Source organism: Lepidochelys olivacea (genome assembly GCF_965140295.1).
Source record: "Lepidochelys olivacea isolate rLepOli2 genome assembly, chromosome: 2".
Lineage (NCBI taxonomy): Eukaryota > Metazoa > Chordata > Testudines > Cheloniidae > Lepidochelys > Lepidochelys olivacea.
This window is the reverse complement of record NC_140412.1, coordinates 4,560,340-4,587,351: the sequence shown is the minus strand read 5'-3', so window position 1 is coordinate 4,587,351 and position 27,012 is coordinate 4,560,340. Positions and strand designations below refer to the sequence as shown.

The window sequence follows — 27,012 nt, the reverse complement described above, 5'->3', positions numbered from 1 at the left end:
GGAGGGCAGCCTTATTCCATCCACCATGGTAGGACACTTTACCACTCCAGGCCAGTAGCACTTACTCGGCAATCATTGTAGAACAAAGCATTGCAGTGTATGTTTGCTGGCATTCAAACAACATCCGTTCCTTATCTCTCTGTGTTATCCTTAGGAGAGTGAGATATAATTCATGGTCACCTGGTTGAAATAGAGTGCTTTTCTTCACGGGACAGTCAGAGGAGCCCATTCCTGCTGGGCTGTTTGCCTGTGGCTAAACAGAAATGTTCCCCGCTGTTAGCCACAGGGAGGGGGGAGGGTTGAGGCGGTAGCCACGCGGTGGGGGGAGGCAAAATGCGACCTTGTAACGAAAGCACATGTGCTATGTAGGTAATGTTAACAGCAAGGATTACCCTGAAAGAGTGTAGCCACTGATTTATAAAATGTGTCTTTTTAAATACCGCTGTCCCTTTTTTTTTCTCCACCAACTCCATGTGTTTCAATGATCACAGGATCTTCTCCTTCCCAGAGGCTAGTGAAGCTTAGAAAGAAAAAAAACCGCACTCGCGATGAAATGTTCTCTGAGCTCATGCTGTCCTCCCACACTGACAGAGCACAGACGAATGCGTGGAGGCAAATAATGTCAGAGTGCAGGAAAGCACAAAATGACCGGGAGGAGAGGTGGCGGGCTGAAGAGAGTAAGTGGCAGCAGCGTGATGAGAGGAGGCAGGATTCAATGCTGAGGCTGCTGGCGGACCAAACCAGTATGCTCCAGTGTATGGTTGAGCTGCAGCAAAGGCAGCTGGAGCACAGACTGCCACTGCAGCCCCTCTGTAACCAACCGCCCTCCTCCCCAAGTTCCATAGCCTCCACACCCAGACGCCCAAGAACGCGGTGGGGGGGCCTCCGGACAACCAGCAACCCCACCACAGAGGATTGCCCAAAAAAAAGAAGGCTGTCATTCAATAAATTTTAAAGTTGTAAACTTTTAAAGTGCTGTGCTTAAAGTGCTGTGTGGCATTTTCCTTCCCTCCTCCACCACCCCTCCCGGGCTACCTTGGTAGTCATCCCCCTATTTGTGTGATGAATGAATAAAGAATGCATGAATGTGAAGCAACAATGACTTTATTGCCTCTGCAAGCGGTGATTGACGGGAGGAGGGGCGGGTGGTTAGCTTACAGGGAAGTAGAGTGAACCAAGGGGCGGGGGGTTTCATCAAGGAGAAACAAACGGAACTTTCACACCGTAGCCTGGCCAGTCATGAAACTGGTTTTCAAAGCTTCTCTGATGTGTACCGCGCCCTCCTGTGCTCTTCTAACCGCCCTGGTGTCTGGCTGCGCGTAACCAGCAGCCAGGCGATTTGCCTCAACCTCCCACCCCGCCATAAACGTCTCCCCCTTACTCTCACAGATATTGTGGAGCACACAGCAAGCAGTAATAACAGTGGGAATATTGGTTTCACTGAGGTCTAAGCGAGTCAGTAAACTGCGCCAGCGCGCCTTTAAACGTCCAAATGCACATTCTACCACCATTCTGCACTTGCTCAGCCTGTAGTTGAACAGCTCCTGACTACTGTCCAGGCTGCCTGTGTACGGCTTCATGAGCCATGGCATTAAGGGGTAGGCTGGGTCCCCAAGGATACATATAGGCATTTCAACATCCCCAACAGTTATTTTCTGGTCTGGGAATAAAGTCCCTTCCTGCAGCTTTTGAAACAGACCAGAGTTCCTGAAGATGCAAGCGTCATGTACCTTTCCCGGCCATCCCACGTTGATGTTGGTGAAACGTCCCTTGTGATCCACCAGAGCTTGCAGCACTATCGAAAAGTACCCCTTGCGGGTTATGTACTCGGCGGCTTGGTGCTCCGGTGCCAAGATAGGGACATGGGTTCCGTCTATAGCCCCACCACAGTTAGGGAATCCCATTGCAGCAAAGCCATCCACTATGACCTGCACATTTCCCAGGGTCACTACCCTTGATATCAGCAGATCTTTGATTGCGTGGGCTACTTGCATCACAGCAGCCCCCACAGTAGATTTGCCCACTCCAAATTGATTCCCAACTGACCGGTAGCTGTCTGGCGTTGCAAGCTTCCACAGGGTTATCGCCACTCGCTTCTCAACTGTGAGAGCTGCTCTCATCTTGGTATTCATGCACTTCAGGGCAGGGGAAAGCAAGTCACAAAGTTCCATGAAAGTGCCCTTACACATGCGAAAGTTTCGCAGCCACTGGGAATCGTCCCAGACCTGCAACACTATGCAGTCCCACCAGTCTGTGCTTGTTTCCCGAGCCCAGAATCGGCGTTCCACAGCATGAACCTGCCCCATTAGCACCATGATGCATGCATTGGCAGGGCCCATGCTTTCAGAGAAATCTGTGTCCATGTCCTGATCACTCACGTGACCGCGCTGACGTCGCCTCCTCGCCCGGTATCACTTTGCCAGGTTCTGGTGCTGCATATACTGCTGGATAATGCGTGTGGTGTTTAATGTGCTCCTAATTGCCAAAGTGAGCTGAGCGGTCTCCATGCTTGCCTTGGTATGGCGTCCGCACAGAAAAAAGGCGCGGAATGATTGTCTGCCGTTGCTCTGACAGAGGGAGGGGCGACTGACGACACGGCTTACAGGGTTGGCTTACAGGGAGCTAAAATCAACAAAGGGGGTGTCTTTACATCAAGGAGTATTTCAGGCAGGACTTCACGGAGGGTTCCAATAAGAAATGGTGCACCTAAGTTATTGTTCTTATTGGAACAAGGTGGTTAGCCTGGCCTCTGATTGATACATGGCTAGATTTACCTCGCTGCACCTTCTCTGTGAGTGACTGCAGTGTGACCTAGAGGAATGAGTCCCCTAGACAGGGGAGGGGGGGAAGCAAATGAGTACAAAACAAATCTGGTCTATTTCTTCTTTTGACCCACTCCATCTATCTTTTACATCTTTGGCTGGCAGCAGACGGTGCAGAAGGATTGCATGCCATCCACATCTCATGGCTGCTCGGCAGAAGATGGTACAGTACGACTGCTAGCCATCCTCATCTCTTGCCTGCCTGGCAGAAGATGGTACAATACGACTGCTAGCAATCCTCATTTCTTGCCTGCCTGGCAGAAGATGGTACAGTACGACTGCTAGCAATCCGTATCGCCTGCCTGCTCACCATAAGACGGTTCAATAGGACTGACTGCAGGACTAAAGAGAATGACCTGGTCAAGTCACTCCAAATTTAGTCCCTGTGCCCATGTCTGTCCAGGCGCTCCCAGCCGACGTGGCTAGAAGCACCTCGGACATGACGATGACGGCTACCAGTCGTACTGTACCGTCTGCTGCCACAAGGCAAGGGGTTGCTGCTACTGTGTAGCAATGCCGTACCGCGTCTGCCAGCACCCAGGAGACATAGGGTGACGGTTACCTGAGCGGGCTCCATGCTTGCCATGGTATGGCGTCTGCACAGGTAACTCAGGGAAAAAGGCGCGAAACGATTGTCTGCCCTTACTTTCACGGAGGGAGGGAGGGAACGGGGGCCTGACGATATGTACCCAGAACCACCCGCGACAAAGTTTTAGCCCCATCAGGCATTGGGATCTCAACCCAGAATTCCAATGGGCAGCGGAGACTGCGGGAACTGTGGGATAGCTACCCACAGTGCAACGCTCCGGAAGTCGACTCTAGCCTCGGTACTGTGGAAGCGCTCCGCCGAGTTAATGCACTTAGAGCATTTTCTGTGAGGACACACACACTCGAATATATAAAACCGATTTCTAAAAAAACAACTTCTATAAATTCAACCTTATTCCGTAGTGTAGACATACCCTTAGGGTAGAAGAAGTGCTTTACAAAACTTTATATGACTAGACATTTTTTCATGACTTCAAAAATTCAATTCATACTATTTGTATTTTTAAATTTCAACATTCCCTTGCTGTTTGGCAAATTTATACAGTCGCCTCATACTAGTATATGGGATTCAGGAAGTAAGGTGGACTAGAAACATGAAGTGAAAGTTATCAATCTAGCTTCATTCCCCAAGCCTAGTAAAGAGTAAGAAAAGTGAACAGGAGGGTGTGGTGCTTAATGATTAGAGAACTTGGAATTAAGATTCCTGAGTTCTAGTCCCAGCCCTAACAGACTCACCATTTGTAACCACACGAGCCAATAAAGACTCTCCCTTCAGGCTGACCCATAGAAAGCCATGTTGAGTCCATCGTTCCTGAAAACTGCTCTCTGTATGCATGTCAGTTATAACGCCTAGCCTTTTCTATTTGTTTTTGCAACTGCACACAACTCAGAAGTGACCACAGAAGCTTTCATGATGTTTTGTTATCATGACCCCCATTAGCTCCTGATCCTTCAGCCTGATTTACACCCATGTAGAGTCCCACTGAAGTCAATTGGGCTTAGCATGGGTGTTGAGGTCTGTCTATGAAGATTTGATTTAAGACCTCAAACACATGCATGTGCAATATTTTTTATTCCAGTCACCATACCTTTTCTCCCGAGTCCATTCTACACAAAGCAATACACTGACAGACTTGCATTCTGCTTTGAATGGCATTTCACTCTAACAGGACTCAGCAGAACTTCACTGTAGTCCATTATTTTCAGGCACCCAGCACTCTGGCATCTGGCTTCTTGCTTTTGTGTTTAACTTAATTGTTCCCAATAGAGAGAAATAGCACTCAACCTCCTGCTTCACAGAAACCTGTCATGGGGAAACCCTCCTGCAGCTATGACCCATAGTCAAACAAGTAGCTGACCGAAAAGATATGCCTTTTGCCATGCTGAGAAGGCCGGTAAATACAGACTCTGGTCTCCAGTCCTCAAGAGCACACCTCTAAGAATCACTCAGCTGATGCCAGCTATCATGATGGGACATGGAGAGAGGAGGTCTAGTTTCTAAGGTGGTACAGAGGGTAATATGGAAAGGGTCTCAATAATATCACAAAGCATATAGTTAAGATACATACAGCAGAACCTGGATCTAGACTCACTACTAATTCCATCCTGTACATTATTAATGGTGCGTATAAGGCTTATTAAGGACGGGTGTGTACATTTGTATAAGAATTGTTCCATCTTCAACAGATCAGATGACTTCTAACCTCAACAAGTTACACTACTACAAAGGGAAAAACATTGGCAATTTGGGAAAGAAAGATTAGGGCTCCCTCTTCCCATCTCATTTCTTAGCAGTTGCTGTTTAAGTCACAGTGCACAGATACTGTAAAACAACTGGCATAATTTTCATTAAAAGCTCATACACGTATGTGCCGTGTGCGGACCAAACTATAACCTGGGAGATGAGCAAAAGCTGAGCTTATCATCCTGAGTGTTCTGGAAGAAATTCTGAGAAGTACTTACGACGAGACACTGGAAACAACGTGCAATACATTATAAATAAGAATGGACATTTTTATGGGCATCTCATAAAAATCAGAAGTGGAACTTCTTCAGTGAAACACGGTGCAGTACACATGGCAGCAGGGAAGAGCAGGAGAAGCCACTTCGAACCTCACTACCCAAACAGCTAATTTTCTAATCACTGAAAACCCTTTTTAAAGTTTATTTTTACATGATGCTACATCAACTCCAACTCCACTTCCTTGCCTTGTCCTTTTACAGGTAAAATTGCAGACGGCTGGGCGATGCTGCATCTCGGACACAGAATGAGAAGCGATTTACTCCCGTCCTAAATTATTCAAAAGAAAAGGGACTGCGCATCTTTAACAAGCCATCATTTTATGAAGCAAGGTTAACATTTGTACTTGATTCAGTAGAAGATTATAAACTCTCTCGGGTCCATTTGAGGACTTTCTTCTTCAAGCAAAAGAAACAGACTCAGCACTTTTTATATTATTTAGAGAATAAAATTAACCCTCAATGGCCCAAGCTGGTATTACTCCTCTCCAGTTAAATATGGCACGCTCAGCAACTTCCCCCCCATATATAATTACAGGCTGCTATCCATCATCTGTAGGAGAATGCTTTTCTGACACTCCAAAAGTGACGCGGTAAGCACTTTTACTAATAGAATAAATATTCTAAATATCTCTTTTATATTTTCATTTAAATTGGAATATTTTAAAATAATTGTACACACAGTGCCTGGATGGCTAGTACTGCGTTTGGAGAGAGGTTGCCAGATTACTTTATTTACATTTACTCTTCGCCCAGTCCCCTCCCTGTACTGCCACAAAATGTAATTAGGCAAAAGGTTAATTTATTAGCATTTTTCTCCTCTGCTGCTGATATTCCGCTCACTTTATAGCTTTTCTTTTTGGCTTTTCTTCCTCCCTTTTGATGGTTCTGCTTTGCAGTCATCTCTCCTATGGAATCTGTATATTTCATGCTGCTTTAGCAAATCCATCAGGTACAATCCTATGTCACAGTCGAACCGCCACATGGTCTGTGACAGTGCATGAGCCTGCTCCATTAATGGGGAAATAGATGGCCACACAGGTACTTAAATGGCTTCCTCCCCTCACTGTAGGATCTGAGAACCTGTTGGTCCAACTCTGCCTCTCTACTCCTGACAACAAAATGTCTCTCTACCCACACTCAAGAGAGAACCCCACAACCACAGGTATGGGGTTATGCCCTGTGAGAAAATCTACTGGAACCTTCGTCCCTGTCGGGCTGGACTCCACTTCTGCAGAAACAACAATCTCAGAGCAGAGCAGCAAATCTCTGGATTGTGGCCTTGTCTGCGAGAGCTGTAACCTCGACCAAAGGGCAGGAAACATGAAACAGAGCTCCTCAGGCTCCACTGCAGAGCAGCACATGCTCAAGTGTACAATGGCTAAGTCCCCAATGGATGGTAGCCTAAAATGTCAGGGAGAAAAACCTCTAAGACCAAGAGGTGTGTAAAGCCGTGCCTAGCCAAACGTGTATCCATGTGTACCTATGAAATTCAATAAAATGTCACCCTACTGGGCTGGTGCCCTGAGGTTTGGAAGACCCAATATCAACAAATTACCACCTCATTAGTCGTTTGTTTTTCAGCCGAAGAGCCAGTGCAAAGCACGGTTTGCAAAGTTCCTGTCAGATTTAAATCTGGTGTCCAGATTCTCTAACTGGGAGAGGTGGCTTTTCCCTGAACGTCATACCTGACAGCACATACACCTCCTTTTTCATGAGCGAAAGCAGCCGTGGCAGGAGAAAAAGCCCTTTTGGAGGCACTTATCTGACATCTTTTCTCTACCAAAGGCTCACAAAACATGTCCTAATTATTATGGGAAAATTTCATGGACAGGAGTAGAGGACTTTTCTTGGCAGCCTAGACGAACAGAAGCTAACTGAATAAGCATAGGATTTTACAGGACAGAATGACATAATGCAGACAGTGGTGAAATGGACTGTCAGAAAACCCATTGCAGTAGCTTAAGCTACAACAGAACGGGCCAACGGTTCAGATTCAGAGTGAAGGGGCTTAACAAAGCGGGGGCTGGATGTATTTCAGAATCTGTGCCATTTCCAGCCAGACATTGTTTATTCTGTTTGCAAATTAACTGCCCGATTCTTTATGAACTATGACTTCCTGCTTCCAAAGCAGGGAGGGCTCTCACATGAGAACATCCTTGGAAAGCATGGTCTTGCCTAAAAGGGTCTGAGATGAGAACGAGAGGATGAGAGATGTCGGTTCATATCCTTGCTCCCCACAACTGTAAGAGATGGGAAGTGAAAGGGAAACAGTGATATTAAAAGGTGACGCAAAGCCCACAGAATTAATGTGAGTAGATTGAAGGGAACCTTAAACAAAGAAAGGCGATCTCTAGCAGATACCCATACATCTAGCTCTTGAGTTAAAAAGCCATAAGGGTTTAGTACTGCAGGAGGCACCCTGCAGTTTTCTACAAGGCTGGGCTTGTGAAAATTTCTCCAATCCCACAAAGCGCCTGTTTGAAAAGCAATGACTGAATGGAAGGGAAAGGAATTGAGACACCTTACAACCAACCTGCCTTTCCCCGCCAACAAATCTTCAACAGCCACAGGCAACATTCTAAATGAGAGGGCTCTCTCAGAAAGACACATTTGTTTTCCGTCTAATGAACGTTGAACCTCAAACAGTTCAGAGGTTCAAGTTTCCCCAAACTGTGGCAAATCTATGGTCTAGAAATGCAGCTGGAAAATTTCAGAAGATCAGGCTCTCATCAGAATTTCAAGGACAGAAATACCATAGAAACGACCTCTTCTCTTAGCATGTCAGTATTTCTACTTCATGTCCCAGCTGAAGCTAACAAGTGCAGAAACAAGTATACCAAATTCTAAACGGAAGATGTTCCCTGAATAATTCTGAACTTCAAAAACAGCTTGGGGCAAGTTCTGGACAAATGATCAGGTCTGGTCTTATTTGAGTCTAAGTGTCCATCCTTGTTTGTCTGCCCCCTCCAGGCCAAAGTGCTAAATACCCAATGGGAAACCTGTGAGCCATGTTGAAAATGAAATCTGAAAACAGGAATCTCTTGATCACACAGATATGATGTTACCTCAATGTGGCATCAGTTTGAAGTCTACAACCTTTTAACAAATTAATACCTTATGGTTACAGAATGTGTGAGAGAATGTTGGTCTATTTCAGTACTTCCCAAGCCATGGTCCATGGACCACAAGTTATTCAGAGTCCTAGCTGGTCACATGGTACTGGCTCGTCTTATTTTCAGCTGCTATATCACTTTAAGAGCATCTATAGACATATTCAATATTTCCCTGATATTAATATCCCACAACTACAGAAGTTGCCTGAGGAATGTTATGGGATCAGAGGGGAGGTAGTCTCTTACAAATTATGTGATGATGACGGGAAGTGGGCACTGGCCTATGAGAAGTTGGATGGGAGGAGCTGGAGTCCACGAGAGATGCTCTCTATTGCAGAGTGGGTTAGACTACGGAAACGTTTGGGATCCCCTAGACCAGTGGTTCTCAAACTAGGGATGCCACTTGTTCAGGGAAAGACCCTGGCGGGCGGGGCCAGGCTGGTTTGTTTACCCGCCGTGTCCGCAGGTTCGGCCAATCGTGGCTCCCACTGGCTGTGGTTCACCACTCCGGGCCAATGGGGGCTGAGGGAAGCGGTGTGTGCTGATGGATGTGCCGGCCGCCCTTCCCGCAGCCCCCATTGGCCTGGAGTGGCAAACCGTGGCCAGTGGGAGCCACAATCGGCCGAACCTGCGGATATGACAGGTAAACAAACCGGCCCACCCGGGGCTTTCCCTGAACAAGCGGTGCCCCTAGTTTGGGAACCACTGCCCTAGACTATAAGAGCCCTTATCTGGCAGGAGACTTTAAACTTCCAGAGGATTGAATACTGAGCTCACTGGTTTTATCACAGCTCATTCAGAAAGCTTTGATCACCCTGTTTAAAATTCACACATTCAATTGTGACACTTCTATCACAACCATTTTATTTTCTACAGCGTCCGCTGATTGATTTTTAATTTCTATTTCCATTAATCAAAATGTATCAAAGTGCAGACCTTTAGGTAAGACTGAAGATCACGTGCATTTGTGAATGATCTTATAATTATTACTTTGTTAACAATAATTAGTTAGTTTTACACTGTCACTCTCATACTAGAGACCTGACTTAAATTCCTTTCTATTTTTGCATCTGTAAATAGCTGCTGATACGATTTTGCAGGTGCAAATTCATTTGCAAATAACATAAGTTAAAAGTATTCGTGTCCGCATCCATGCCTGCAATTAACACAGTAAATACAGTGTCATTGATGGCGCTTCACAAGCACCTGCGAAATTGGACTCGGTTATTTGCTAGCACAAAGGGGAGGCCAAGGTAAGATGCCTTTTAAAAAGTGATTTGTGTAACTGAGCCATGTAATTGCAAAGACCCTATTGAAAATCACTGCAGCTTTTATCCAAAGCAGCAGCAGAATGAACAGAACTATGGTACAAGAAAAAAATGTAAAGCCATGTGTCTTGGCACAGTGGGGAAAGGGAAATACTGACTGCCTTTTTCACTTCGTTCAATCAAGCCACGTAACGTCCACAAAGAAAAGAAAGCTCTGTAAAACTGTGAAGCAGCCGAAGTTCCTGGTGACTATTCTAACCGACAGCACAATTTGGGTGAAGAGGAGCTATTCAGGCACAGAACTCTCCTGTGCATTGCCTGCGAGCACAGGTTTCCCTGAAGACCAGACAGGGCATCTCACTGATTCACACCGTCTCCAGTCCAGCCCTTTGAGCAGGTTTTGGGAGGAGCTCAACTTCCATCCCCAAAGCCAGGCATTTCTGCTATGCTCTGGCTTTACCAAGCAAATCTTCACAGCCTTGCCAAGGACAGCATGTGGAGAACAGATGTGATGCAGGCTCTATGTGACTGAGAAATAAAGCAGACTTTGGACCTGTGGGTAGCATACTCCTTAAGCAGCATAGAGACATCGTGGAAAGTCTCAGAGTGGAAAGATGTCAGACCAAGCTCAACTTTTATTTCTATTGCATGATGCGCAAATCACTCCTTTTTAGATAGAAGTTTCTGAGACTTCTCCATGTCTCTCTGTAGGATGACCATGCATAGGGTCTACGCATAGGGTCATCAGCTGAAGTGTCAGGAGCTTGGGGACAGCTTTGCACATTCACTCTAGATATCTATGATGCCCCTTAGGGACCTCACTATGTCAATCTGATTAACATGGGAGGCATCCGGATAGGATGGCTATGGCCACCAGGACAAAACTGGCAGACAGATAGCTAGAAATGCAAGTTAAATTTCCCAGGTTTTATGACGTTTCACAACACTGAGTTTTCAGTGAGGAAGGGTGGCCTCAAAGAGACAGAGCTTCAGTCCTCACCTCTGCCACAGACCTCCTGTGGTGCCCTTGGCGAGTCACATAGAACCGCTATGCCTAGATTCCCTGTCTGTAACAGGGAAGGAATAAAACCTCCCTTTCTCCCACCCCTTGTCTGTTTTATCTACTGAGACTGTCAGCTCTTCAGGGCAGGGACGGTCTCTTACTATACGTACAGCACCTTGCACAGCGCAGCACCGATCTCAGCTGGGCCCTTAGGTGCAACGGTAATACTACACCATCGACAACGAACAGCACTAAGTGTTGGAAGTTTTGCAGAACCCCACCCAGGTGGATCTGATAGGAGAATACGCCAATGGCACCACGCTGCAGCCCCTTTGCTTCTTTTCTTCGTGTGTAAGGAGACAAAGCCCTTCTGCCCATAAACCTTTTGAAATGCACAGGACTGCTGTTCATCACGTCCAGGTGTTCCACAGCTTTCAGCTCTACTGCTCCCCTCGGCATCATAACCAGTGTGAAAAACAGCTTGTGGGTTACCAATACACCTACCTTCCCTCCTGCAGGGGCTCAGCAGCCGCGTATCAATCACGGCAGTCAACTGAAACCGAGAAAGAGGCACTGAGAGCTAGTCATCTATTTACCTTTTTGCCCAGGGGGCAGTAGCCTTTGAGGAAATCCTGGCACACTTCGGCTTTCCTGGACACGTAGACATGGCTGTAGGGACAGTCACTGTTGTTGCAGATTCCTTTCAGGAAGTATGAGCACACTGGCATCTGTAAGGGTAGAAGATGATCAAACTGTTGCCCCTCCCACGTAGATTAGGAGCTATTCCAAAACCCAGAACTGAAATAAAACCATGACACGCATAAAATAAAGAGATGCCTTTTGCCAGCCACTGATCCCGGGGGTATTTTTAGATCTTCTATCGGTCTCTTGCAACAGAACTCTCTGACTTTACATGGTCCCAGTGTATACATGCAGGGGGCAAACACACTGCTTTAGCATCCTTCAGGCTAGCTCAGAATGGGGTGGAATTAATGAAATTTCAATCGTGGTGAAAAGTGCCACTTTACAACTCAGTGAAGTGATGGGGGAGTCGCTAATAAACTCAAACGTCACTGACGGGGCCTTACTGGCACAGGCTCCGTGTCAGATTGAGCTTCCTTCGCCACCATAAAGCTGCCAAAGCTCCTGAGTAACCTTGAATTGGAGAGAAGCAGGTTGCTGCTCTCCAGATTCTTTCACTTTCAATGTTTTTGAGCAGAAGTCTCAGTGTCCGGGGCTTAAACTTCATTTTCAGGAAGCACTGAGTCCGGCATTCCCTGGAGATGGAACTTCAGGAACCTCAGACAGGTTGGTCCTATACAGAGGTTCTCAACCCAAAGGTCATGATTCCCAGAGGGTTGAACCAGAGGCAGCTCACCTTGATCTTTCCTGTTGCTAATCAGGAATGAGGGGCTTAGCTAGACAGGAAAGGGCCCAATCAAGGGGTCTCAGGATGGAGAAGGTTGAGAATCACTCTTCTAACACATTTTTAATTTTTCTTTCACCAGCAACTGTCTCGCTTCAAACCCAGATTTCAGAACAGTTTTCCCTAGGTGTGTGACCTAGGCCACTGGAAGTCTCTGTCTTGGCTAGAAAAGGAAGAGGATAACCACTATTGTGTATGTTTCTTTACTTTAAAAGGTGACCATGGAGCAGAATGACATGGGGGACAGTGAAAGGAAAAGGACTGGTCTGATTCTTTCCCTGGGGCTCTCTCTCATTCTGCAATGATATACAAGTGTGTCAGACAACCGGTGCCTTAGATCTGCAGGCAGCTCTAGACAGAATAAACATTCCAGAAGTCATTATTTCCAGTCATTTTGCAATACTACAAGCAAAGTGAAACAGTGAGAAATCAAGGATCCTTATGGTCATGCCTCAAACCACAAACTTTACCTTCAGCCAGCTGTTATAATTAAAAACAAATTACCAGCCTGCTGTGATATTTCAGATTTTTCTCTACCGACTACTGCATGCAACTTCCAAAACTGACTAGCCAGTTACAAATCTGGGCTTTTGCCCAGAAGGGAATTTAGCCCTTTGGATCTGTGCCGATCCCCTATTCGCAGATAGCAACGTGCAGTTTCCGAAGCTGCTGTTATGGTCCATTTGTTCTCCCGCCCGTGCTTTGCTCTTCATTCCTGATCACCCCTGCCCCCACCCCCTACACACAGCTCACCTAAATGCAAAATTTACTTACTGCACGGCAGCATATCAATCCCTCAGTTGAATCACGGGTATCATCTTAGTCCTGCAGGTTCAAATATCCCCAACCCAATATTTACAATTCTGCAATAACTGCAGCTGATATTCTATGGAAAAGTCCATTTCCCTGAAGGACAGATTAGGGTTTTCACTAAATGGGTTCACTTGAGTGAGAAACACAGAGGGGTGTGGGGATGGGGAAGCATAAAGGAAAGAAAACAAAAGGGAAGAGTTTATTTTTAATTGTCTTTTAACTGCAGACATTAACATAAAGGACAAGGCTCTAGGGCTATCTTTTTTGTTGGTGGTGGTGTGACCATAAATGATTCCTTTAATGTAGTTTTTGATATAGAACCCAAATTAGCTCTAATAAAAAGGGATAATAAAGCCAGCTCTTATACAAAAATAAACTCCTCCTAGCTGTCAAGCCTGAACCATTATCAAGAGGAAGCCACATTCTCATTTCAATTAACCTTGTTTGCACCCCACTACGTCCACGCAAATAACAATAACATTAATTCAAGGCACTGGTGCGGGGCCTCCATATTAGACAGCTTTGAATATGTACATGCTTTGGAGCTGGCAGCTAATGAACCCGAAACTCAACGTGAATTTCCAAATTGCTCACAACAGAGTTTTGAAGCTCTATTAGGGAGAAAAATGCTGATTCTTTTCAAGTTCCTCAAGGGGAAAAGCTGTTGTAACAGCAGCATGCCTCTGCCCAAGTCCTAGCCTCTCTCTAACCTCCATTCTCAAACCCATTCAGTCACACTTACTGTTCTCCCTAAATCATCAGGAAGAGGCAGGGCCTGCTTCTCCACACAGCATCACAACAAGACACCAATTTCAGATCCACTCTTGACCAAGCTGGCTTTGTTCTGGATGCCTGCTCCTCAGAGGGGATCCCCTGGGTCCAATATATACATAATAGTTCACCAAAGGGTGGCAAGAAAGGTCTCTACCGAGAGCCAGTAGCCCATTATACTCATTGCAAAATGTACGTATGGATACGATTTCAGAAGTTATGTATTTATCATGAAAATTATCTATCATGGAGTCAAGGCCTGTCACCAGGAGGTGACACATCTCGGACAGGTTCCTTTCTGGCAGGAGATGCCAGACACTGATCTCCCTGTCTGGTCATATGTGTATTATCTGCCTCCCAGTGGAGGACTATCTGCATACTTGAGCCAGGTGCCAGTCAATAAGTTGTGAAATCTACAAGAGAGAAAATCTATAGGAGGAAACAAAACAGTGGGGGAGGGAGGTGCCCTGTTTATGAATGAAGACAAAGGATGGGACTTGTATATCTTGAGATGCAGAAGAACACGCTGGATCCTTCACTTAGGAGGCATGCTGTCCGTGTCTCATGGAAGAAGGATCTGTATCAAGCCTGTCTGTAAAAGGCTGCAAGGACTTAGGGTGAGCACTATTCTATAAGACATGAGTGTAGCTAGTTAACTAAATCTAGGTTATAGAATGTGTGTTATGATTTTATTTCATATGTAGCCATTTGTTTCCAGTATGTCTACTTGGTATCACTTGAATCTCTGTGCTTTGCTAAATAAACGTATACCTGTTTTCACTATAAACATTGTGATGTTATGCTCCATATTTTTCATAGAAACATTGTTATGATATGAATATGAAATAAATTAGATATGTTTTATGCAAGATGGATCATGTGAGATATCATTGGAAAGGTTATGATTTACTGAATGTGATTATCCAGTTTGTATGCATGTATCATTTCTGTATCTAAAGTTAGGAATATTGACTATGTAACCATTACAACTGTGTGTGTACTTGGGAAGCACCCACCAGACAGCAGGCTATCAGCCTTGATGGGCCATTAGGAAGAAACCATAAGACTCTGAAGATACTAATCTCTCTCCTTCCTGAGAAGCTGGTACTTTGTTTTGACACTACAAGAAGGTCAGGTGGTCATGTCACCTGGTACTAAACACCATCTTGGACTTCTAGTGATTTTCCACTAAAGGGTGTGTGTGTGTGTGTGTGTCAAGACTGGGAAACGAAAGGTTCCCACCTTATGTAAATCCTATTTAAGGATGGGAAGTAAGTTGATCTTGGTTCACTCTTCACTGAATCCCCACCCAGGATGACAGCTGGAAAGATATGAGAAACAAAGACATGGGGGTGGAAGAGTTGAGCCCAGGCTGGAAAAGGGATCTGGTCTGTGAATATGGTGTCTGAAGATTTAAGTTGCAAGCAGGGTAGCTAACCTTCAAAAATTTCTGCATCCTGCCCAAAAGCAACTTTTAGGGTGAGAAATTACTTCTTGAAACCAGTCTCTAAGATCTTAAGCTTAGTATGAGTGGTTTGTTTTATTTGCTTAGTAATCTGCTTTGTTCTGTCTGCTATCCCTTATAATCACGTAAAATCTGCCTTTTGTAGTTAATAAACTTGTTTTTGTTTATTATAAAAGCCAGTTTGTGCAATTTATAATGGGGCGGGGGGAAGAAGTTGGGCATATCTTCCTTCATATTGAGGGAGTGGGCAAATTTATGAGCTTACGGTGTATAGATTTCTCTACGGCGCAAGACATTATTATTTTGGGTGTACTTTCCAGAGGGAAGCTTCACTTGAGTGCTGGGCAATTTCCTAGCTGAGGCTTCTCAGAAAGAGAGAGAGAGAGCGTTTGTGTGTGTGTCCCCATCCGTCCATCCAGAGGCTGCAGAGCCTGATTCAGCAAAACAGGGAGGGAGCCCAGGCTAGTGGAGCAGGCAGGCTCAGTGAAACCCCAGCATATCGGGGGCATCCCAGACGGGGTGGGGGGTCCAACCCATCACAAACATATTAAGGGCTGCATGTTAAGCGGAGCGGTGATCTGAGGTGGAACTGGTGAGCTGGGGTACACTGTTTCTTTTGAAGCAGCAAATCTGTGAACACTGTGAAGGTCTAGCACACCAGGGGCTGGATGCTCCAGGGAGATGCTCAGAGGTTGGTGTGCACCAATTGCTAACCAGTAGAGAGAGAGCAGGGCTGGTGAGGCCTACAGGGGAGAGCTTGTATTGCCCATGGCTAGTGAAGCTGGAGAGTTGACCCCTGACAGGCAGGCACAGACAAGGCTTCCGCACGCTAAGGACAGATGGTAGTGAGGTGCCTCCCAGCCCTGGATAGACCTGAAGTGTCACACCTGCCCACCAAGAGGCGCAAAGGGCTGGACAAATTTTGAGCAGAAGGTTAATAAAAATGGTTCTGGTTATTTGTTCTGCAGAGGCCTGTCACTGTGCACCACACGACGAGTCAGCAAAGAGGGTCTAATTAACTCTCTAGGTATTTCTGCGGCCCTATTATCAGAGCATCTCACAATAATTAATGGAGCAACTTTTGCTACACCCCTCTGGGGTACAGAAGGTTGCCCCCCTTTTACAGAGGGGAAACAGAGGCATAAAGCAGATGAAGTGATTTGCCCCAGGTCACACAGGAAGTCTGTGCCAGAGCCACAGACTGAACCCAGGTATCCTGAATCCCAGCCCCATGCCCTAACAACTAGCCCATTCTTCCACCGCTGGGTAAGGCCCCCAAGGAGATTTCACGTTACCTCAGACGAATACGGGACAACGGCTCACATGTGAAAATGAGCAAGGCTCCTCTGGTGGGGCCCTGAGCTTCTCGCTCCCACTCAGAAAAACAAAAGGTAAACCAGAGTAAAATAAAGGGAATAGTTGCAAAATCCCATGCACCATTCCCAGCCATTAGACTGCTTCTTATCTGGTAAACAACCAACAATGCACTAAGGTGCTTTCAACAGAACAGCTCCTTCCACATGAAGGATACAAGCAGAGCAACTGCTCCACTGTCCCGAGAATATCGTGCCCATGTGCACGTCCCACTAGGGGGTTCCAGAGCTGCAGTAACTTTTCCACTGACTAGCTGGTCAGCTGCAGCAAAGGACCAACGGGCGCTTCCCTACAACGCACAGCAGCATCCGCTGAACATGTTGACCTAGAGCTGCCACTGGAGATGTCAGCGGGTAAAAGAATGCTCCACTCAGTTTGCCAAACTGGTGGATTTTCAAGGGCTTAAGCAGCCTGGATTTGTGCACCTGTTCTCCTGCAAAGCTACGTGAGCTTTACGCAGATAGAGATAGAACGAGATATAAAATCCATGAGCTCAAACACGAGAGTACTGGGCACGTTAAAAATACCTTCTGTGCACAGACAACGCCAGGGCATGCTCCCTCTATGTACACAGGCTCCTGCGTATGAATATTAATGACAGATATTTTGGAGCATTGAGAAGCCTGAGTTACAGTAAAACCACATTACCTGCCCTCGTCCTTGTGCTCTTACACTCACTCATGCTAAGGGGAACCATCAGAGGAGACATACTACCCCATGTGAGCTGGCGGGTTAGGTGCATTTGGGAGCATCAGTGGCTGAGAGTGGTTAGTGATTTCTTGATAATAGCCATGAATGCCTACCAGGAACAGCCGCAAACTCCGTGGCACAACAGGGAGGCGAGGCTAGACTTTAACATGTGAAAGTGAAAATGGATGTAGTGGCACTGCGAACAGATGATTTAAGCAGTACAATCTAAACTGGGTACACACCAGCCTGTCTGAGGCTCTGTACTTTTCTGTAAGGGCGCTGGAGGACCACCATCCCCGCAGGAGAGGGCAAGACAAACAGCTGTAAAAGCTGGAACTGCTGGCTAAAGCAGGGTATGACTATGAAGAAGCTTACCAAGCAATCCAGCTTCAGAGGGTACCAGCAAGTGTTGTGTATGTTCAGAGCACAGATATTTAGGGGTGGACTGATGGGGGGGGGGGGGAGAGAATCTTATTACCCTACAATTTAGGATGATTTACACTGATTTCCTGGCAATTTACTCTAGAAGAATCCGCCCAGTGATCAACCCTTGATCTGATATGGATAGAGACTAGTACCTCTTCACCCACATCCTGCTGGGAAGTTAACAATGCCAAGAGAAAGTCACATTATCAACAAACAAAAGCTCAGCTCCAATAGTTAAAACAATAAATAACCACCCAAAATTGCTCATTTGAAGAGCAAGTGGAATTTGCCCTGCCTGGTTATAGCAAAGCCTCCAAGCAGTAGAAAACCACTTTCCTTCCTTTGCTGAATGAATTCACCTGTCTCTTTCTTTGGGTTTGTATTTGATAAATGAGTCTAACATCACCTTTGCTAGTAATCACACAGGTTAACAGGAAGCTACAGAAGTGAATGCCGGAGTCGCCTCTTGCTTTGGGGAGCCTGCTCTCTGCAGCCATAAATCACAGTGAATGGGCTCTGAACTCAGCAAAGAAGGCTGTTTCTCTTCCAGCCCACACCAACTACAAGATGGCAACCGGTGACCTTTGAACCGTTTAAGGGAGACTAATGCTGGGGACAGTCACTTTCCCCCTTTGGTAGCACAATGGACATTTTTGGAAATGTACTTACAATATTGGTTTTTCAGATGTACAGGAAACCCTGCATGCTGGATACTCCTCTATGTCCAAGGCCCACTGCTATGACAGTTACTACTTCTGGGTGTAGAGAAGGCTTTGCTAACACAGGTGGGTAAACTACCCCAGTAAAGGAAACCTACAGGTGTGGACAAAGTCCAACAGAAGCCTACAATCCTGTTCTTCTATCAGGGCACTATTTTGTGGGAATGATCTTGCCACCTTTTCTCACACAAACTCCCTTTCAAGTCATTCTGCTCTCTAACACCTGAATACTATTTATTTCTAAATCAAAAAATGCCAGCTGCCCAGCACTCAGGAGTAGGAGGGGAGGGAGGAGTTTGGGTGAAATCCCAAATGTATGTATAAAAACCACTTGTGACACCCTGCACGAAGACCCAAAGGGACAGGACTTTGGCCAGGGGAATATTAAGGCCCTGAATCAGGAAAGCATCATCGTTCAGGACAGCACTTAGGTACATGCTTAACTTTAAGCATCATTTAAGCTTTAGATTGTGGTGGCCCCCGAAAGCCCTGCTCAGGATCAGGGCGCGGCTGTGCTGGGATCTGTAAGAACACAGGACACAGTCCCTTCCCTGGGGTCAGAGAGAATAAGCCAGCTCCAGTGCTGTCTGGAACTGAGATGGCTACGCCAGGCCTGTACAGGAAATAGAGGGATGCTGATGGAGGGGAGGGGAGGGGAGCAGGGAAAGACGAGGAAGTGGTCAGGAAGCCAGGAGGAAGAGACTGGGTAAGGTAAGGACTGTGGACTTTCCCAGCTGACACAGCTTAAGCTTTATGTTGCTGCTCGGGGAGTGGAGGTTGGGCCAGGTTGAAGACGGCCCAGGTTCTGATTCTCAGTAGGCCAGGGCAGGGAAAACGCCCTGCATGGAATTGTGTGCATCTTAAAGTGACCATGCAGTATTTTCTCTCTTTTCCTGTCCCGCACCCACCACCCCATTCCTGCGGCCTGGAGCCCACACAGCATCATCCCAAGCTATTTTCACATCTCTACCCAGAAAGGTCCAATAATTTTATCCTGTGTTTAGAAATAAAATCTGACCTGCTTCTGACTCAAGGCATGCATTGGGGGTGAGTGGGCAGGACAGAGGGGGACACGTGGAGGGGCAGGAATGGGGAAGTGGGCAGTGGATGAGAGGCAGACGGACTGGAGGTGAGGGACTGTATGCCATGGAGGTGTGCTACCTACTCTGGGAATGGGAGATTCTCACCTTTGCCCTTTAATATGTGCAAACAGGCAGCAAAAGGTCAAACTGTTATTTTAGGGAAACAGTTAAGATTGGGTGGGGGTGTACATTGGGTGGAGGGAATAGAGTGGCTCTGGGGAACTGGCTGATCATTTCCAGCCGTTTCACCCGAAGGGCTTTCTCTGAGATTGGACGTGTTCGGTAATGCTGCCCTGGGGTGTTCACAGGACTCCACTGAAACACTTGCAACAGTCACTTAAAAAAAAAGAAAAGAAAAGAATAAGGTGGCTGCTGGTTTTCACCCTCACTGTCCCAGCGCTCCTGAGAGCCCAGAGACGAGCGCTCGGTCAGGGCAGGCATACAGTGGAGGGGGGAAAGCGATAAGAAACGTTACAGCTGCAGGCTTACAATGTAGCAGAGATTTTCGGTGTGATTAGATATGAGAATTACCTTCACAACATGCTGCTAGGCACTGCAGGATATATACACACACAAGCATGACTACAGATCTGGATAGTTCTGTTCAATACACTAGTGCTAATACACTGCCTGACGGGTTCAGATACCTTTAGTCCACTGCCTGGTCTCTGATAGCAATCGGCACCAGATACTTCAAATGAAGCTGTCAGGACCCTGCAATAGCAAATGTGGGATAAACTTCCCCTCACATTCGGTCCCTTTCTGATCTCTAATACTTGGAGATTGGGTCAGGCTCTGAAGCATGAAGTGTAACATCCTTCCAAAACGGTTGTTCGCTTTAACTGTAACAATGGATGTTATTGATCTCCAGATAAGCATCCAATCCCTTTCCGAATCTTGTTAAGTTCTTGGTCTCAACAATGCCTTCCACAGTCCGGTTACACACTGTATAAAAAAAGTGCTTTTTACCAGTTCTGAATTCCCCACCTTTTGAAGTCATCAAATCTCTTCTTGTGTTCTGAGACAGGGAGGACAGAAGTTCCCCATCTCCATTCTCTAGACTAGTGGTTCTCAAACTATTGTACTGATGACCCCTTTCACATAGCAAGCCTCTGAGTCCGACCCCCCCCCCCCGTTATAAATTAAACACACTTGTTTATATATTTAACACCATTATAAATGCTGGAGGCAAAGTGGGGTTTGGGGTGGAGGCTGACAGCTCACAACCACCCATGTAATAACCATGCAACCCCCTGAGGGGTCCCGGCCCCCAGTTTGAGAACCCCTGCTCTAGACTGTATACAATTTGACATACTGATGAGTAAAAGACTGCTCTATAAGTGCTGTATGCACAAAAAGCCCCACATGGCGCTTTGGCGAATAGTTCAGAATGCGAGTCAGATGGCCTTCAGGATAACTTAGGAGCTCTCCATCAACCACAGCCAGAGTGAAAGAGAAACAAGTAAGCTGCGTCCAAAGGTGAGAGCTGTCGAAAATGGTTCTGTTTCAAACACTGGTTACACATGGGGGGCTGGTGGTTAAAACCTTTGGAGGTATCGCTGGGTTAGTTAAAGCTCTATGTAATACATTTTGATTACATAAATGGCATGATGGACTATGACTGGAACAGAGAAACATTTAACCAATAGGGAATGGAGAAAGGAGAGAGCGGAAGGTGGCATCTCCAGGGTGATTTATGACGGTATCTTTGGATGATCTGTGGGACAAGCGACAAAAGCAATGCTTCCTGATCCGACAGCTCTCTGGTGCTTTGATTCCTGTCGTGCCTCGGGCTCACAGCAGTTAAAGTTGCACTAAAGCTGCTTTAGGCAAACTACCTGCCAGAATTACACATAGTGGGGCTGGAACAATCACGGAGTGACATGATGGAGGGGTGAAGCATAGTATTTATGGACTTTTGGGGAGGTCCCTTTTCCCTTTCACATCCAAGCCTCTTGCATCTCCACCACGAGAGCAGAACATGAAGACTGAACTGCTTCTGATACTGTGATCCCTTCTACTGTGGAAGCATGGGTTTCTCGGGAATAAACCCTTCTGGCTTGGACATTAACACCTCTAGTTTTTGTTCTGACTCTCTGTCTAGGGCTTGAGAACTTCTCTCTCATTCATGAAGGCCCTGACTCAGCAAACCACTTAAGTATGTGCTTAACAGGGGCAAAGTCCTTCTCTCCTCAACAAAGAACCCAAGCATGTAAGTTAAGCACATTCTTAAGTCCCAGGTTTTCATTTAGGCATGGGCTTACGTGCTTTGCTGGATTGGGACCTCAGAAGTTACTTCCAATGTGAAGTCCTATCCAGCGAATGAAAATTAACCTGCTAAATTATCAGCCAATAATCGCTAAAATAAAATCTAATTATCTCTCAACCTTAATCTGTGTAATAAAACAAAAGAGCTCCGAACACTTCCAAGCAGAGTGAAAATGATTAAATTAAAAATCATTCTGCCAGACAGTTTCATTGTCTAGCTTAAAAAAAAAAAAAGTTAATTTATGTCTCTTAACTGCAGTACGTTCCAACATTCTCTTGGTCTGACCCCAGCTGTGGAGCGATTTAGAACGAAGCATGGTTTTAAAGAGATGGCAAACACTCTGACTCCGTGTGCTTGTGTTCTGATCTGAAGTGCTTAAATACCCCTTAACCAGACACGTTACCAGTACTGCAAACAGCCCCAGGTGTTCTAGTCTCAAATTCGCTGCTTAATGCACTAAAATACTGATTCGCCAAGTTGGTTTAAGAGGCACACTCTTCTCTCATTATAAGCTGTGACCCTGTAATGAGCCTGAACAGCTTGGCAAGCAAACTGCAAATGAACTCAATTTGAAACACTCTATAGCATAGACTTCCCTACAACCAGCAGAAGCATTGCTTCCTTAGGTCAACTCTCTCATAAAGCAGGAATGTGCTCATTAGAAAACCATACAGACCTTATCTTTAGAAACTTTGTGTGAAAATGAACATGTCCCATCAGTCTTCTTGCATGTGCCACGGAGAAATCTGCCAAAGAACCAGAAGGGGGTTTAGAGACAGATACAGAGTATTACAAACAGTTCACAGAAACATGCTATTTTAAACACAGAGAATACCCCCGGACTCACCATTTCATACTTGTATTAGCCTGAGGCACAGTTCAAGTGAACATTACATAACTGCTCCATACATTTTCTATTAAAGCCCATTTCACATACCAAACCAGTACTTATCTTTCCCCCTAAAAGGGCAAGTGATGCCTCATGAAAGATTTCTAAACAACTCAGTTACTGATCAGTAACCAGAGGGACTGGAGCTACAAACTTCAGATGCAGTATTTGAAACCCTGTGGTTATCAGGAGGATTATTTATACCTTCGCAGTGCCCAAAGGATCCAGTCACACTGGGGCTTCATTGTGCCCGATGCCGAACAGAAACAAAGGAAGGCCTGGTCCCCCGTTCAGGGGTGTTTAAGGTCTGGATTCAAAAGACAGGGTGATCAGATATGAACTCTGGATGAAGATCGGAGCTCAAGATTCTGAAAGCAACCCCCTAAAATATGTGTAGGCATTTAGCATCTTCTGATTAATCAGTATTTAGACACCACAGCGATAGTGGATTTTTAAATTCAGATAGACACATTCAGGAGTGAAGAGGCATTTTCTTAAAGGAAAATGATTTAAAATGACTTTTTAAAAGAATATCATCATAACATTAACAGTTGGGTAAGAAATGATACTTATCAAAACTGTTCATTTTTCAAACATTTTACAGCAATGGCGCAAGTAAGACGAGCTGGGAACAGTCTTCAGTGTTTCTCGTAATAAAGTAATATCCCTTCCTGGTTACACAGCATCTCAACCTGACGCACCCCACAGAAATTTCCAGATTGCAACCAACACACACAATTCAGCTCAATTCAACGAGGTTTTATTGGCATGACAAGCTCCACAAGTGTTGCCACAGAGAATGACTCCTCCAGTCAGTGGTAAGTAAGATCCACACAAGCACAGTTTGGGGTATGATCCCCTGCATCCATTGGCTATTACTCTCCACTCCTGGTATGTTGCTACAAAAGGGTATGTCAGGAGAAGGCATCCTCTGGAGAGGAACATCACAGTATTCAGCAGCATTCAAAATTACACTGTTTACAACAGAAATGGATTTCCAGCACAAATCCAGGTTCTCTCACATCCCCCCCACCCCCATACACACACAAACACAAACTCACTCTCCTGCTGACCAGGAAATGGAAATGGCCCACCTTAATTATGCACATTGTAGGGAGAATGGTCACTTTGGATGAGCTATTACCAGCAGGATAGTGAGTTTGTGTGTGTGGTTTTTGGGAGGGGGGTGAGGGGGTGAGAGAACCTGGATTTGTGCAGGAAATGGCCCAACTTTATTATCATGCACATTGTGTAAAGAGTTGTCACTTTGGATGGGCTATCACCAGCAGGAGAGTGAATTTGTGTGGGGGGGTGGAGGGTGAGAAAACCTGGATTTGTGCTGGAAATGGCCCACCTGATGATCACTTTAGATAAGCTATTACCAGCTGGACAGTGGGGTGGGAGGAGGTATTTTTTCATATTCTCTGTGTATAAATAAAGTCTGCTGCAGTTTCCACGGTATGCATCCGATGAAGTGAGCTGTAGCTCACGAAAGCTTATGGTCAAATAAATTGGTTAGTCTCTAAGGTGCCACAAGTACTCCTTTTCTTTTTGCGAATACAGACTAACACGGCTGCTCCTCTGAAACCTGGTTTAAAAAATGTTTCATGTCTTCATTTCAGACAGGCTAGCCCAGCATCCAACACCACTTGGCTCATTTGCTGGCACCCAGAATCGCAGGGCTCCATCCTGCAAGGTGCTGAGTGCCTTAAGAATGTCACAGCGTTGGGCCCCAGGAGGAGGCATGAGGAACGCCGGTCCGCAATATGCTACTTGTCTAATCAGTCATTTGTAAAATTGGTTTTTTCGGTGGAGCGTGTAGGACAATAAACAAGGCTGGAGTCAGCACCACCACCGGGGGACAGAAGGCAAACCTCTAACGCCAAGCCTTCGCTCTAACCTTAGCAGCAGCAATCTATGGCAGCTTTGGATGTGTGAGCACACAGCTGCAGCGAGGTCTGTCGGTGCTCTTGTGATGAGCAGGGGAGGTCAGCACCGGAAGCAGAAGTGATGTCTGCATGTGGATCATTGACAGAGATGTCCAGGTGGCCTGGAAGGTTGGAAACGTTTCCCGTAGCTTGGTGTTCCCCTGTTCAGAAAGGCCTGGGCCAGTGGATGGGTCCTGAAGCAACTTTAACTGTCTGTTAACTGGGATTAGCTATAAAACAATGTACGACTGCAGCATAGTCTCTTTCCCATCTCAGAGGCATTTTCAGAACAACCCACCTCAAGATTCAGAGTCAAGGAGTGGTTTGTTCAGAGGGCCTAGTCCACAGAGAGGGGTGCTAGGAAATGTGTTTGCGTGTGCAACTTCTCGGTTCCAGGAAAACAGACTGGGCTGAAAGCAGGCTTGTGCAGACGGAGCATGCTGGAGAGGAGGGTGGTTGCAATGGAGTCCAAATATATCTTACTTCTTCACATGCTCCATCAAGGGGAAAACCTAACCTGAGAGGCAGAGAAGCCCATACCTGTTACATGTCAAACCAGAAGCTCTTGCTCCTTAACTGAATTCTAGATACGCTCCCAATGAGAGGTGTTTTATAATCGATCTGCTAAATAATCTTCTTAAAGCCATTGGCATAGAATAAACATGGGAAGGGGGGAAGAAGAGGATAGACTTTTGTAGCTGTACCTGAGGTTTAAAGTGCAGGTTAACAAGTCCTGCAGCTAAAACCCCACACTGCTCTGATGTCCATGTCACCTGTCCAGTTCTCCTAGTGGCGGCATGTACATGTTGAACAGGATTAGTGAAAGAACTTACCCTTGTGGGACTACTCCCCCTGTGGCCTTGGGTAAATCATTTACTCTCTACCTCACTTTCCCCAGCCACCAAACAGAGATAATACTTGGCCTCACAGAGGTGAGAAGAATCAGTGCTTGTTAGTAAGTTCTAAACTTTACTATTGAACTTAAGAGATACAGAACTTCACGCTAGCCAGTGTTCACGTTGATTTAACATTAATGTTGATTCTTAGACAGGCTACACGAGTTACTACTTTGATCTTTTGCCATAGTAAAACAACTTAATTATTAGGGAAATTAGATGAAATTACAAAAGGTGGATGCCAACTGGTTGAAAGACTGTACTCAAACAGTAGTTATCAATGGCTCACTGTTGGGGGGTGAGAGGTAATAGCTAGTGGGATCCTTGTATTATTCAAGATTTTTCTATAATGACTTGGATGATGGAGTGAAGAGTACGCTTATAAAATGTGTGGATGACACCAATCTGGGAGGGTTTTCAAACACTTTGGAGTATAGGGTTAGAATTCAAAACAACCCTGACAAATTATAAAAGTGGTTCGAAATCAACCAGACGAAATTAACTGAAGACAAGTGCAAAGTACTTTGCATTTAGGAAGGAAAAATCAAATGCACAAATATAAAATGGGGAATAACTGGCTAGGCAGTGGTACTAATGAAATAGATCTGGGGGTCATATCAGATCACAACTTGAATGTGAGTCAACAATGTGAAGCAGTTGTGAAAAAGGTAGTACCATTCTGGGAGGGTTGTGACCCTATGCACCCCTGTATTCATACCCTACACACTATGTTAATAATCTTTGTACAAAACATGCCATGTGAAGCATCATTTGAAAACTAATAGGTCACGGACCATTAACACTCTTGCGTGATGTATGTACTTGGTGCGTATCAAGACTTATGGATATATGCTGGAATTATTACTAATGTGTGTTTAAACCTGGCATGTCAGCGCGGATGGTAATTGTCCTGCTCTACTTGGCCCTGGGGAGGCTTCAGCTACAGTACCGTGTCCAGTTCTGGAAAACACACTTCAAGAAAGGTGTGCACATATCAGAGAGAGTCCAGAGGAGAGCAACAAGAATGAAAAAAGAGGTTAGAAACCCTGACTTAAGGAGGAAAGCTTAAAAACCTGGGCGCGTTTCATCTTGAAAAAAGAAGAGTGAGGCGGGGTCCTGATAACAGTCGTCAAATATGTTAAGGACTGTTCTAAAAAGGAAGGTGATCAGTTGCTCTCCATGTCCACTGAAGGTAGAACAAGAAGTAATCGGTTTAATCTGCAGAAAGGGAGATTTAAGTTCGATATTAGGAAAAACTTTTTAACTATAAGGATAATTAAGCTCTGGAACAGGCTTCCATGGGAGGTTGTGGAATCCCCATCAGTGGAGGTTTTTAAGAACAGGTTGGACAAGCACCTGTCAGGGACGGTCTAGGTTTACTTGGCCCTGCCTCAGCACAGGGGGCTGGACTTGATGACCTCTTGAGGTCCCTTCCAACCCAACATTGCTATGATTCTCAGAAATCTGTGCGTTTGTGGTTCCTGTTA

The 27,012-nt window shown here is 45.7% G+C and overlaps 1 protein-coding gene across 2 annotated transcripts in view; it reads right to left on the bottom strand.

The window, feature by feature from the left end:
* ZC3H3 (zinc finger CCCH-type containing 3) overlaps positions 1 to 27,012 on the bottom strand; it is a 351,773-nt gene that overhangs the window by 88,557 nt on the left and 236,204 nt on the right. For both annotated transcript variants that reach the window (XM_084620589.1, XM_084620590.1), the window contains exons 8-9: positions 22,489 to 22,558; positions 11,374 to 11,505 (exon numbers count right to left, since the gene is read on the bottom strand). In XM_084620589.1, the coding sequence (XP_084476715.1) occupies positions 11,374 to 11,505; positions 22,489 to 22,558 (202 nt within the window). The remainder of the gene's footprint in view (positions 1 to 11,373; positions 11,506 to 22,488; positions 22,559 to 27,012) is intronic.